Genomic DNA, 13792 nt, shown 5'->3' on the forward strand with positions numbered 1-13792 from the left:
GAGCAGTGTTAAATGATGAATTATACAAACTGAGTAAGACATAGTTCCTGTCCTCTGTGTAGTGAAATGACAACATAAACTAAAACACAATGAGATAAGACCTATAGCAGAGATTTGAAAGACATTCTATGGGCAGGAGAGGAACAAGAATGTCATTTGGGGAAAACAAATCTTAGCGTAGTGCTGTTTGAATAGATTCTTGATTGACATTGGTAGTTTGGCAAACAGATCAGGAAAAAAGGCATTCTAGCCCTAGGAAACTACATCCAAAGGCCCATAGGAGTAAAATTATGTGCTATGTTGAGAGAAGTGAAAATTGTGGGTGGGATGTAGGGGGCACGCTGGGAAGTGACAGGGGAAGGTAAAATGGCAGGCAGCACCCATTCAGCAAAAGCCTTGCATGAAATACTAAGGTCTCTGGACTTCATTGTGTGTACCAGAGATTTTCAAACTACTTTGTAAACAGCTATACCATTTTCTCTTTTGAATAAACTCTCTTTTGGATGCCAGAGAATACTTCAAAGCAGAGCTGCCCACAGCCTCACCTGCTCTTCCTCCCTCTTGCTGCATCTCCCTCCCCCATAGTAAGTAGGCCTGAGAGGACTCCAAAGAGTACAAGGGTGAAAGGGTGAAAACAACAGTGACAGTGAGAATTCACTGATGGAGTTCTGACAGGAGATGGATACCACTGATCTGTATTTTGGAAACTCCAGTGTAGTAGGTGGGCTACAGATTAAAAGCAGGATGATCAAGTAGGAGCTAATACCAGAAATAAAAGTCAAAAAAAAAAAAAGACACTAGGACCTATACAAGAAGAAGAAAGAAATTTTTCAAGTTATTTTGGAATCAGAATCAGTAAGGCTTGACAACTAAGTAGGTATGGGTGGTGATAAAGAGAGCATGGGTGGCTGGCTGGTAGTAACTTTCACTGGCACAGGGAATACAAGTTAATTCAAGTGAAGGGAGATTTACTGCAGGGACACACAGTCATCTCCCAAATGGAAGTACAGGGAGGCCTCATCAGAACCTGAACTGGAAAGCCAGTTTGAACCTCTTCATCTCCTAGGACTCTCTGCATATCTGTTCCATTCTCTTCTTTTTCTCTGATTCCGTCAGAGTTTCTAATCTGTCATAACTCCAGGTCACTCACAAATGTGGTAGCTGTGCTGGTCTCAATGCCACATGAGCTACCAGCTCAAATACCCATCACCAACTGGTAATTTCTTCAACCCCTAGGGGTATTGTTTGGGCCATGGTCACCATTTCAAATCAGACCAATTTCAAATTCATGCCAAGGAATGGGTTACTCTAGTCAAGTGTCCATCCCTAGTCCAGTCAGTTGCTGGGAGAGGCCATACACAAACGAAAGTCACCATATACTGGTGCTTACTATGCAACAAGTCGTGTGCTATATATTACTGAATTCTCACAGCCACTCAGAAATAGGCATTATCATCAACGTGTAGAGAAAAGAAGCCAAGCAAGAGAAGTTAACTGACTTGCCTACAATCATGTGAAATAGAATTCATCAACAGTTGCAAAAATGTGAACACTAATTAAGAGTAAAGTAAATGATTTGCCAGAAAATTATCTAAGTGATTTTTGTGTCATTGAAGGAACTGAAATCACTTCTCTATGTTGGTTAAGACTGCACATGTTGATTTTGTTTTATAAATAGGAAAAAAAGTAAAAAGCAAAACAAAACAAGCCAGCAAATCTCTGGCTTATATAAGTTATTCAGAGTTAATTTTTAATGAAGGCAATCTATCTCCCTCGAAAACTGTCCCTTTTAGAGAAAGAGATCATAATTTAAACAGTACCTTACTATGACAACTGGATTTTTCAGTCAGGTCAGGAGACTGAGATCTGTGTTTGGGACTAGGCCACTCTTCTCCAATCAAAGATGTCCTCAGGGAGACCTTGTTTAACTGCTGTATATGTAAGAAGAGCAGAAACTGCAGGGTGTCCACTGATAGCTGTCCAAGAAGAAAATAAATGATGAACCATGTCCTAAAATGACATCAACTACTAGTCTACAACTAAGTAGGTATAGTAAAAGAAATTCACAACACTGTTCTGATCCTAAAAGGACAAATGCAAAAATGTTTCTAGCATTGGATACATATGTCTCTGGTACCCAGATATAGGAGTGTCTAAAACTAATTAAACTGGAGTCACTTACCTTCTCAGAAAGCTATGTAGAATCTATGGCCATTGATATTCTCTCCCAAAAGTCATGAAGCACATTCTTTATAGAAGCATATTATTTCAGAAGTTTAAAATTATGTTTAAAAAATCTTAGTAATTTGAATTAAAAAGTAGAAAGAAAGGAAGGAAATTTAATCAAGACGAAGTTTGTTTAACATAAACTTATCAAGAAAGTTTAGGATATCAGGGGAACATATGAAATTGTATGTAATTTTTTGGTGTATGGTATTCTGTGGAGGAGTAGGCCTCAGGTTTTCATCAAATTCTTCAAAAAGTGCTTGATTAAAAAAAAAAAAAAAACTACTGGCCTGACAAATGTTTCTAAATCATTTCTTATTTGAAGAAGGTATGGTTTGAAGCTCATGATTATCCTCATATACCCATTCCCATACACATACAATGGAGGCAAAAAAGTGAAGTAATACCTCTAGGACTACAGCTATATTCACCCTGATTGCCAACATGGCTCAAAATCATGAAGCCTAAGGAACTTGAAAATATGGATTCTCAAAACCACCTACACCTAGCTGTTCAAATCAGCAGTCAACATGGAACCTCATGAATCTATGTATTTTTTTTTAAGTTTTTTTCTTAACTAAAGTTACTTCCTTAACTAAACCTTTTGAGGTAACTGTAGTTTCACATGCAGCTGCAAGAACAAAGATCTGATGTACTCTTTACTCAATTTCCCATCTTGCAAAACTATCGTGCAATAGTATTGACAGGGTATTGACATGGATGCAGTCAGGGTAGAGAACACTTCCATCCACACACGGATCCTTCATGTTGCTCTTTTATAGCCACACCTACTTCCCACCTTCCCTCACCCCTTCTTCAGCCCCTGGCCACTTTTCTGTTCTCTATTTCCATAATTTCGTCATTTCAAGAATGTTACATAAATGGAATCACAGTATGTCATCTTTTGGGGCTGACTTTTTTGACTCAACATAATTTCCTGATTTTATACATATTAGTACTTCCATTTAATAATTATGTTATATTGTCATTATTTCTCCATATACCTGCCTCTCCATGAGACTATGAGATCTCTTTTTCATTTTTATGTTCCTAGTAACTAGCACAGAAACTAGTACGTAGTAAGCACTCAAAAAACACTGGGTTTCTTGAAGGTTTTATTCATCTCTGTATCCACAGCACTCACTACTGCACATGATAGGCACTCAATAAATGTTTAAGGGCTGATGCTGAAGCTGAAGCTCCGACACCTTGGCCAATTGATGCCAAGAGCTGACTCACTGGAAAAGACCTTGATGCTGGGAAAGATTGAGGGCAGGAGGAGAAGGGGGCAACAGAAGATGAGATGGTTGGATGGCACAACTGATGCAATGGACATGAACTTGGGCAAACTCTGAGAGATAGCGAAGGAGAGGAAAGCCTGGAGTGCTACAGTTCATGGGGTCACAAAGAGTTGGACATGATTTAGTGACTGAACAACAACTAATTATAATGCCCTTCTCCTCCTGGTTGCTTGCCAAACTGTTTTTCAATTTCCAAAACCTTGTTTAGATATTATTTCATGTGGTAGAGTCTTGCTAGATGCTAACTAAATACCTTTCCCTCCTTGAGCACACAATTAGATAGCATTTCCCAGCCTCCTTTAAAACTGGATATGGTATAACTGGGTTACAATCAATGGAATATGGGTGGATTTACACATACCACTTTCAAGCCTCCCAAAAAATAGAAGTGAAGGACTCAGGCCCTAGTGGGCATGGCCATAGCAAACTGTATTTTATTTGCAATTGTTCACTTCCTTATCTTCCAAGGGGCTTACATGGCTCTACCCATGGCTACAGGATTTCCTTTCTTCCTATGAGGTAGATTCCCTCCCATCTTAATAATATCAGGGATGGACACATAACAAAGCTTTAGCCAACAGAACAAAAGTAGTTGCTGTTTATGTCACATCTGAGCAAAAGTTTTAAGAGGTGTCAAAACTTTTCTCCTGTTATTTTGCTCTTCCCTTCTACCATAAGACAGGCATGACCATCACAGAAGCTGTTTCTTCAGCCTGAGTCTCCACATGGGCAGAAACATAGAGCCAGAGCCTGGAAAAGAGCCTTCGCTAAGGTGCAAACTAAAAGTCAAATAAGCAAGAAATAAACTCCAGTTACTGTAAGCCACTGGAATTTCATTTTTGTTTAACTGCAGCAAAGCAGACTAGTATAATAGTGGCTCCAAAGACAGAAGATGCCTAGATCCCTGAGTCATTGCTTAGACAACAGCAGCCTACAGACTCATCCAACCAGATGCCTTATGTTGGGTGCCGCATGAATAAGAAATAAAATGTTATTGCACTAAGCCACTGAAATGCTGCACTCACTTGTTACTGTAATAAGCTTACTCTGATTAATATACTTTCCCTGTGAAGTCTTTCCTCATCACCAGAATTAATTATTCTCTTCTCTATTCTGTTTCTGTACTTTATGCATACTTTTACTGTACATTCCATACTATTAAACAGTTACTTTTTAAACTGAAGTATAACTGATTTACAATATTGTGTTAAATTTCATGTGTACAGCAAAGTGATTCGGTTATACACACACACTCACACACACATACATTTGATTCTTATCCATTATATATATATATATACATTTGATTCTTTTCCATTATAGTGTATTACAAGATATTGAATATAGTTCCCTGTGCCATACAGCAGATCCTTGTTGTTCATCTATTTTATATATGGTAGTGTCCATCTGTTAATCCTACACTTCTAATTTATCTCCCTACTTCCCCTTTGGTAACCACAAGTTGGTATTCTATGTCTATGAGTCTGTTTCAGTTTTGCAGATAAGTTCATTTGTACTATTTTCTATATCCACAAAGAAGTGGTATCGTATCTGTTTTTCTCTGTCTTACTGCATTTAGTATGATAATCTCTAGGTCCATCCATGTTGCTGCAAATGGCATGATTTCATTCTTTTCTATGATGAGTAATTAATATATGTATCTTCCTTATCATGGCATCTGGTCCCATCGCTTCATGGGAAATAGATGGGGAAGCAGTGGAAACAGTGTCAGACTTTATTTTTCTGGGCTCCAAAATCACTGCAGATGGTGACTGCAGCCATGAAATTAAAAGACGCTTACTCCTTGGAAGGAAAGTTATGACTAACCTAGATAGCATCTTAAAAAGCAGAGACATTACTTTGCCAACAAAGGTCTGTCTAGTCAAGGCTATGGTTTTTCCAGTGGTCATGTATGGATGTGAGAGTTGGACTGTGAAGAAAGCTGAGAGCCGAAGAAGTGATGCTTTTGAACTGTGGTGTTGGAGAAGACTCTTGAGAGTCCCTTGGACTGCGAGGAGATCCAACCAGTCCATCCTAAAGGAGATCAGTCCTGGGTGTTCATTGGAAGGACTGATGTTGAAGCTGAAACTCCAATACTTTGGCCACCTCGTGCGAAGAGCTGACTCATTTGAAAAGACCCTGATGCTGGGAAGGATTGGGGGCAGGAGGAGAAGGGGACGACAGAGGATGAGATGGCTGGATGGCATCACCGACTCAATGGACATGAGTTTGGGTAAACTCCGGGAGTTGGTGACGGACAGGGAGGCCTGGCGTGCTGTGATTCATGGGGTCACACAGAGTCGGACACGACTGACGCGACTAAGCAGCAGCAGCAGCAGCAACAGTTTGGAAGTAGTCTTTTCTCCACACCCTCCCCAGCATTTATTATTTGTAGACTTTTTGATGATAGCCATTCTGAATGGTGTGAGGTAATACCTCAAAGTGGTTTTTTAAAAAAATTTTTTATTAGAGTATAGTTGATTTGGGCTTCCCTAGTGGCTCAGATGGAAAAGAACCTGCCTGCAATGCTGGAGACCCAGATTCGATCCCTGGGTTGGGAAGATCCCTTGAAGAAGGGAATGGCAACCCACTCCAGTATTCTTGCCTGGAGAATCCCATGGACAGAGGAGCCTGGTGGGCTACAGACCATGGGGTCACAAAGAGTTGGACACAGCTGAGTGACTAATACAATAATAGTTGATTTACAATGTTTGTTAGTTTGAGGTACACAGCAAAGTGAATCAGTTACACATATATCCACTCTTTTTTAGATTCTTTCCCCATATTGGTCATTTCAGAATACTGAGTAGAATTCAACGTGGTTTTTGATTTGCACTTCTCTAATAATTAGCATTGTTGTTATCTGCGTGTCTTCTTTGAAGACATGTTTATTACATAGCACCTTTTTACACACACCAGATTCCCCTACTGTTTCCCCTACTAGTCTATGAGCTCCATGAGGGCAGAGCTGCTAGTCTAATCATCTTTGAATCCCAGCACATAGTGGATGCACACTTAAAAATAGGCAGGTGCTCTTACCATAACATGTCAACAGTTCATAAGCACTCACATACCTCAATATTAGTTTTAATGTCAATGAAAATATTTCCCTCTTCCAAATACAGGGTTTCTATATCATTATCACTTTGAAGGTAGATGAGTACGGATTGCTAAATAAGGACTAATCACTAAATACTGCCAAACTGGAAATGCTAAAACTTAAATGGTGCTTTGGGATCACATAGCCATTAAAATCTAAAACTGCACATACTACAGCTAGTACAAAATTTTTAAATAGTTTATTTCCCAAAGTAGCTAAACACACACACATATACATATAAATTCATACCTGATTTCTTTGCTTTTCAACTTCATCCTCAGACATGCAGTTGGACAGAATCTCAGACCATTCCAGGCGCTCCTCTGGTGTCTTCATTGCAAGACTATCAAACATTTCAAAGTAAAGCCATGCCAGATCCTTAGCCAACTGCAGCTTCCCACATGCAATGTGCCTCCATGTAGACCAAGACAGGCGTGGGTAACCTCCCTCTATAGTCCGTGTTCGCACATAGGTGGATATCTTCCTGAGATAGTGAAGACTGAACTTGGATGGAGGGGGAATCTGCAAGGCACCCACTATAAAGGGTTCTGCTTTCACCCAGAGGAGAACTCCGGACTGATCCATATTATCTCTAAGGACATCTGCGTGAAAAGGCTTCTTTGCATACCTAGGAAACAAAGTTTCTTTACAAACTAATTTGAAACAAAACTCATTTACACATTTTCTTGTAAGGTGATCTCTCCCTTAACTGTTTTTAAATATACTACTGCTGCTGCTGCTAAGTTGCTTCAGTCGTGTCCGACTCTGCGCGACCCCATAGATGGCAGCCCACTAGGCTTCCCTGTCCCTGGGATTCTCCAGGCAAGAATAGTGGAGTGGATTGCCATTTCCTTCTCCAATGCATGAAAGTGAAAAGTGAAAGTGAAGTCGCTCAGTCGTGTCTGACTCTTAGCAACCCCATGGACTGCAGCCTACAAGGCTCCTCCATAGGTCAGTTTAACAAGTGAATCCGGGATGAACGGGAGGAATGCGATGGGGAGGGAGGTGGGAGGGGGGTTCTGGAAGGGGAAAACATGTACACCCATGGTGGATTCATGTCAATGTAAGGCAAAACAACTACAATACTGTAAAGTTAAAAAATAGATAAATAAACTAATTAAAAAAAAAAAAAGTGAATCCAGTTCATCAAACAAAAGCAGAATAGATTTTTGGTCAGATCTCATCATAATCGATCTGAGCAAGAAAAAAATGTGATAAAACTATCTGACTTGAATTGTTCAAAGTGGTTGTTCTAGGAAGAGTATAAATGCGTGAGGTATGAGATAGATGCCTGCTCAGGATAAAGAAAAGAAGAAATGGAAAAAAAGAGCCATCCTATCACCAGAAATCTTGCTCTACCCTGAGGGCAAACACTAATCAAAATAAGGGGAATAAAATTTCAAAGTCCAATCACTTACACATAGAGGGCGAGACTGATTAAAGATTTGGATGTGTTAGTTGACCATATGAGTGCAACATCAAGCACTAGCACGAGATGGCAGACAAGAATGCTCATGTAAGCATAAGCCGAAAAAACGGATCAAGGGAAATTAAAGCATCTTTATTCTCTGTAACAGTTAACCTGCTCTGGCATATTTTATTGTCCTTAGTTCAGGAGAATATTTTTAGATTTTGTTTGTTCATTGTTTGTTGTAACAACAATACACCGTTTTTATGGAATATTTATTAAATATCTAAAAATGGAAGGGGAGGAAAGTATCCATAGTCCCACCACTAAAGGGAAACTGGTTAATACTTTACTGTACTTCCTTCCTTTTTTCTACACAGGTTTTTGAATGTTCATAGTTGTGATAATACTGTATATTCTGCATTGTATTATAATACAATTCTGTATCATTTTAAAGCTAAAAAATAAATACACTCCAGTTTATTTAACTGTTCTATTTTCAGACACCTTGTAAATTTAAAATTTTTCACAAAAACAAGACAGACAAAATAGTGACCATTGTTGAAGCTGGATGATGAGCACATGGGAGTTCACTTACCTATTCTATTTTTATACATGTTAAATTTTTCCACGATAAAAAGCTTAATGTTTTCACTTTTATAAATAATGCTATAATTATCATCTTTCTGCATATATTCTGGCTTGTGATTAATTTCCAGAGAAAATTTTCAAATGTGCATTTGTGAAATGAAGTAATTGACATTTCTGAAGTTCCTGCCATATATGTCCACCACTTTCCAAAATGATTATATTAAAACTTCCATCAGCTGACCAAGGAACGGTTTTCATTGAGCATGCCTCAGCATTAACTTCACTTTAAAAACCTTCATTTTATGACTGGATGAAAAAAAGTTTTACTGCTATTTTTATTTGGCTCTTGATTCTAAGAAAACTGCGCTTCTTTGGGGAATTCTCTGTTCAAAAAATAACGGACATAAATTACGTGCTTACTATATGCCAGGTAGCATTCTAAGTATTTCATGCTCTTCACCTTCTTTCATCCTTAAAATCTCCTAGAGATACATATTATCCCCATTTTCAGATGAAAAAACTGGGGCTTAGAAAAGTTAAGGGAGTTACTTACCTAAAGTCACATACTTGAGTTGGCAGAGAACGCTGGATTAGAATTCAAGTCAGTCTGACTTCAGAACTGAGCTACTTACAAATATATGTATATTAATACTTTAGGAACCCAGTTTTAGGAGAATCTGGAAAGTGGGAGTGAATCCAGAAGAGAATTACCAGAATGAGTTGTCTTAAATGGAGGGCCACGTAAGGGCCAGGTGAAGAATCATGGAAGCATGAACCCCAGAAAGGGTGTGAGAAGGTGGATGACAGCTATCTTCGAAATCTGAGTAAAATCAGGCGATGCAAGTTCTGTGAGGAAGATCTTGGTCTGCTCCAGTAGAGTCCACCTGTCTCTAAAGCGAGCAATCAAAAGCTCACTGGAGACGAACCCTCGATTCTAACCACGAAATTCGAGACGGCTAAATTCATAAACATAAACTGAAGCTCCCTTCCGCTTCAAAAGCTCCCCGGGGATGCCCTGGGATCCTGGTTTTTTAGGAGGGGAGACCGGCCGGCGTGAGGCCCAAGGCCGTCCTCCCGATGCTTCGCCGCCACCTCATCCGCGGTCCGGGGTAGGACGCGGTCGAGGTTGGGACGCGGGATGTGCAGCCCGAGCGCGCCCCGATCAGACTTCGGGAACGGAGAAGCCCGAGCTGACAGGGTCTGTAAAGGACCCAAGACTGACGAGCGCAAAGGCTGCCTTCCCAGCCGCAGCCCGAAGCGAGATGGTCCCTCCCCTCCCTCCCTGGCACCGGCCCGCGAGCTGTTACCTGCGAAGGCAAGAAGCCGTTCCACTGTACCTCTCTGGGCGCGGCCGTGCCTTGCGCGCCAGACCGGCCCCGCGCTCGTCGCCCACCCTCTGCGCAAGCGCAAGACCTCGCACCACCGAGACCTGGAGCACGACATTGCTAGAGCGGCCCAGCACGTCTTCCGCGGTCTGGGAAACACTTGGCTAGCGCCAAGAGTCCTTGATGCTGGAACCTGGAACCAGACCCGGCTGCTTTCTGGAGTCGCGCCTTTCTACTCAGGGTAGTAGGAAGTTTTCTATTGCTGCACAGAGCTGTGGTCAGCAACTAGCTGCTGGTAAGGTCAGCACGCTTTCATCAGTAATAATAATGAAAGTGACAGTTTACTTTTGTAGAATACTATGAACTGGGCACTGCTTAAAGCACCTTAACTTATCTCAGTCTTCCTAAGAGCACTCTTAAGAACACTTGTTTTACAGATGAAGAAACTAGGGCTTAGAGAGGTGAAAGTAACACAGCGACCGAGCAAAGATACAAACCCAGGCTATCTGAAGCGATAGCGACCAGGGTGAGCTCCTTAACTGTTAGTTTGCCTCCATGTTACTGCCTTTAAGAAGTTTTTTTGGATTTCGCCTAGTATAAGAATATCACTCCTTTCTCTAAACTTTCATTTTATGATTTTTGGCCATTTCCTGCTTCCTTAGTTCGTTTATGGCCTCTAGGTGTGGGAGATACAAAGGTAAATAAGACCATAAAATGCAATTTAGCTCCTCTTGCATGTGCCCTCTCTCCCTTAGTAAGCATCTTCCTGAAAGCAGTAACCTGGTCTCCCTCTTAGCTCTGCACTGTGTCTGGCTCAGTGTTAGGCACTTGAATTGCAGTAGTGAACAAAACATAAAGCCCTTGCTTTCTTGGAGTGTATATTTTAATAGGGAGAATAAATAATGCAGTAGGAAAAAATAGAACAATTTCATATGTAAGTGCTACGAAATTTGGCGAAAGGGGTGAATCCCAAATCTGAGCTGAGGCCTGAAGAATCAGAAGCCAGCACACAAAGATCACAGTCGAAGCGACTTTTACGCCGTGGCAGACAATGTTCTAAGCTGCTGTCTTAAACAGCTGTTAAGAGAACAGTCCAGATTCATGCTCTCATGAAACTGGCATTCCAGTATGTGTGTGTTAGGGGCGGGGATGAAAATAATAAAATAAACCAGGACAGTGTAAGAACAGAGATTCAACAGTTGCTAATTTTGGTTGCTTGGTCAAGGAAGTCTTCTATAAAATGGTGAATTTAAGCTGTTATCTGAGTTTAAAAAGGAGTCACCCATGATAGGATCTGAGGGAAGAGTGTTTCAGGCAGAAAACAACTAGAATAAAGGCCCTAACCAGGAATGAGCTTGACGTATTCAAAAAAAGATAAACCGTTTTGCTGGAAAACATGGTAAGGAGTATACTAGGTGAAGGTACAGATCATGTAAGTTTTTTGTTCTTTTTCCCCAGCTTTATTGAAAAATAATAAGTTTCTTACTGGCCACATGTGTCTATAGAGCACTTGAAACTTGGCTAGTGGCACACTGGAATGATGCTGAGAGTCAGGGCACATTCACTTATGCATGCCTCCCTATGTCCTGCTTCCTAATTCTGACTTCTGCCTGCTGCCTGCCGTGATCACTTGATCACTATAGCTGCATTGCCAATCACGGTTCAAATATTTATCTGTGAGGTTTGCTTTTTCTATTTAAATTCCCATAAATTTTTATTTCATTATATTTATTCTGCAGATGATCATTAGCATGTTTGAACAGTATCATTCTCCCACTTCCCTAGCTCTTTATATTCTAGACTGAGAGATTTTATTTTTGATTATTATCTTAATCTGACTTTATACACATTCCGTATTTTTTGAGATGTAACAGTACAAACTTTTAGGATTGTAAAGGAAGAGACTCTCACCTTTGAGATGTTACTAGATTTTAGGACTAAGATACTTTCTAGGATTAACATTATTCTGAAAATTTGGGTGACTGCTTCAATTCCTTTCATCTCATCCTCTGTCACCCTTTCTCTTCCTGAGGATGAGATAGTTGGATGGCATCATCAATTCAATGGACATGAGTTTGAGCAAACTACTGGAGATAGTGAAGGACAGGAAAGCCTGGCCTGCTGCTGTCCATGGGGTTGCAAAGAGTCAGATACAGACATGACTGAGCAACTGAACAAATCTATTTCTTTATATTATCAATGTTTTAATATTGACTCAGCTAGGACAGTATGCCTCTTTAAACTTTTTAGGCACTAGTTACCCACTTAGAGAATAATTAGGCAGATGGTTTATTTAAAGTTATATATTTGTCTTTTGCTGCCTATTAATATTTTTAATGTGTATGATACCCAAGTGATATACATACATATAATTGATATATTTTAAATCTCTTTAGACATTTCTTATGGGGCTTCCCTGGTGACTCAGTGGTAAAGAATCCGCCTGCCAATGCAGGAGACATGGATTTCATCCCTGGGTCAGGAAGATCCCCTGGAGAAGGAAATAGCAACCCACTCCAGTATTCTTGCCTGGAGAATCCCATGGACAGAGGAGCCTGGCGGGCCACAGTCCATGGGATGACAAAGAGTTGAACACGACTTAGTGGCTAAACAAGGAAACATTTTATGCTATCTTATAGCTAGTATAAAGGCTGGGGATCTTATTGTAAGTGCAATGGAAAGTCATCGAGGCTTTTAAGCAGAGAAGTTATATGATCTGACATGTGTGTAAAAAATCATGGCAGGGAAAAGGGTCAGAGAGAGAAAGATCCTAAGATATTAGGAGTGGAGGCAGGGAGACCAGTTAGGAAGCCCTTGCCTGGTGGGAGAAGATGTGACTTGGCCGAGAGGTGGTGGAGATATATAATAGTGGACAGATTCAAGAAATGGTTTAAAGGTAAAGATTCGGATAGGGGACACAGGAGAGAAATCAAGGAAGATACCTGAAGCTTTGTAGTGAACAACTAGGTGGTGATTTCCTGAAATGAGCAAAGGGGCGGGTGGAAGGGGTCAGAGGGTCGGTCTGTTCTTTGTGTTTTTTTTTTGTTCTCTTAAGTGTAATAATATTTATTATTCTTTGCGTGCTTACTATGTGCCAGACGCTGCGCTAGACGGCTTACAGATTAAAATTTCACAATACTATCAGTAAATGCTATGCCTCAGTTTTGTAGAAAAGAAGCTTAGGCTCAGACTGGGGACAAGGCGCATGTTCTCACCGCTAGAAGTGGTGGAAGCTGAATTCGAACCTAAGTCTGTCTGCTTCCACGGACATCAGGCCTCTTCTTTGCGAAACCAAGACAGTTTTCTCGTGGGTTTTGTTAGGAGAAGGCAAAACATGACCTAAGCGTCCCGTCCATTGTACCGTTGACTTGCAGTCATTGTCCCCGCCCATCTCGCTTGCGTACCACCTCCCGGGCGTCCAGCGCCTAGCTCTATATGAATGAAATTCCTAGACTCGTAACCTAGATAAAACCTCCCTCCCGCAATTGGTCAGTGCTGGAGGAAGAGCCTTATGATTGGTAGAGAGTCCAAGGAGGCGGGTGGAGGGAAACTTCTCGTACCGTGGACGCCGGCTCTAGGAACGCATCCTACATCACCATCTTTACGTAATTTTCTCCGACTGGCAGGTGCCTGGGCCGGACGGATTCCTGCGGCGGCGCGATTCTCTGACGTTTCCCCTTATAATTGGCCGGGAGCTGCGGGTGCAGTTCCGAAGCCTAACTGGCCGCCTGCGCCGCCTCGGAGGTGAAGTGTACTGTACTGATTGGCTGTGAGGCGCCGGCCGCGTGTGATGTCCCGAGTAGCGATTGGCTCTGGCCCGCTAGGGGCTTCTCTCGCCGGG

The 13792-nt window shown here is 41.2% G+C and overlaps 1 protein-coding gene across 6 annotated transcripts in view; it reads right to left on the bottom strand.

Annotated features, from left to right (window-relative positions):
- Window positions 1-13568, bottom strand: part of TBCCD1 (TBCC domain containing 1) — a 32000-nt gene extending 18432 nt beyond the window's left edge. For 2 of the 6 annotated variants that reach the window (XR_014077233.1, XM_081571406.1), the window contains exons 1-3: window positions 9934-10026; window positions 6877-7255; window positions 1821-1976 (exon numbers count right to left, since the gene is read on the bottom strand). Coding sequence is in view for 3 of the 6 variants with exons in the window: in XM_081571406.1 (XP_081427532.1) it covers window positions 1821-1976; window positions 6877-7212 (492 nt within the window). In the remaining 3 variants the exon portion in view is untranslated. Of the gene's footprint in view, window positions 1-1820; window positions 1977-6876; window positions 7256-9179; window positions 10027-13166; window positions 13245-13511 lie in introns of those variants that run through there. The other 4 variants (XR_014077235.1, XR_014077234.1, XM_081571407.1 and 1 more) reach the window with 4 other exon arrangements.
- Between the last annotated feature and the right edge of the window lie 224 nt (window positions 13569-13792).

This window comes from Giraffa tippelskirchi, chromosome 2, assembly GCF_054371585.1.
Source record: "Giraffa tippelskirchi isolate mGirTip1 chromosome 2, T2T-mGirTip1v1.2.pri, whole genome shotgun sequence".
Lineage (NCBI taxonomy): Eukaryota > Metazoa > Chordata > Mammalia > Artiodactyla > Giraffidae > Giraffa > Giraffa tippelskirchi.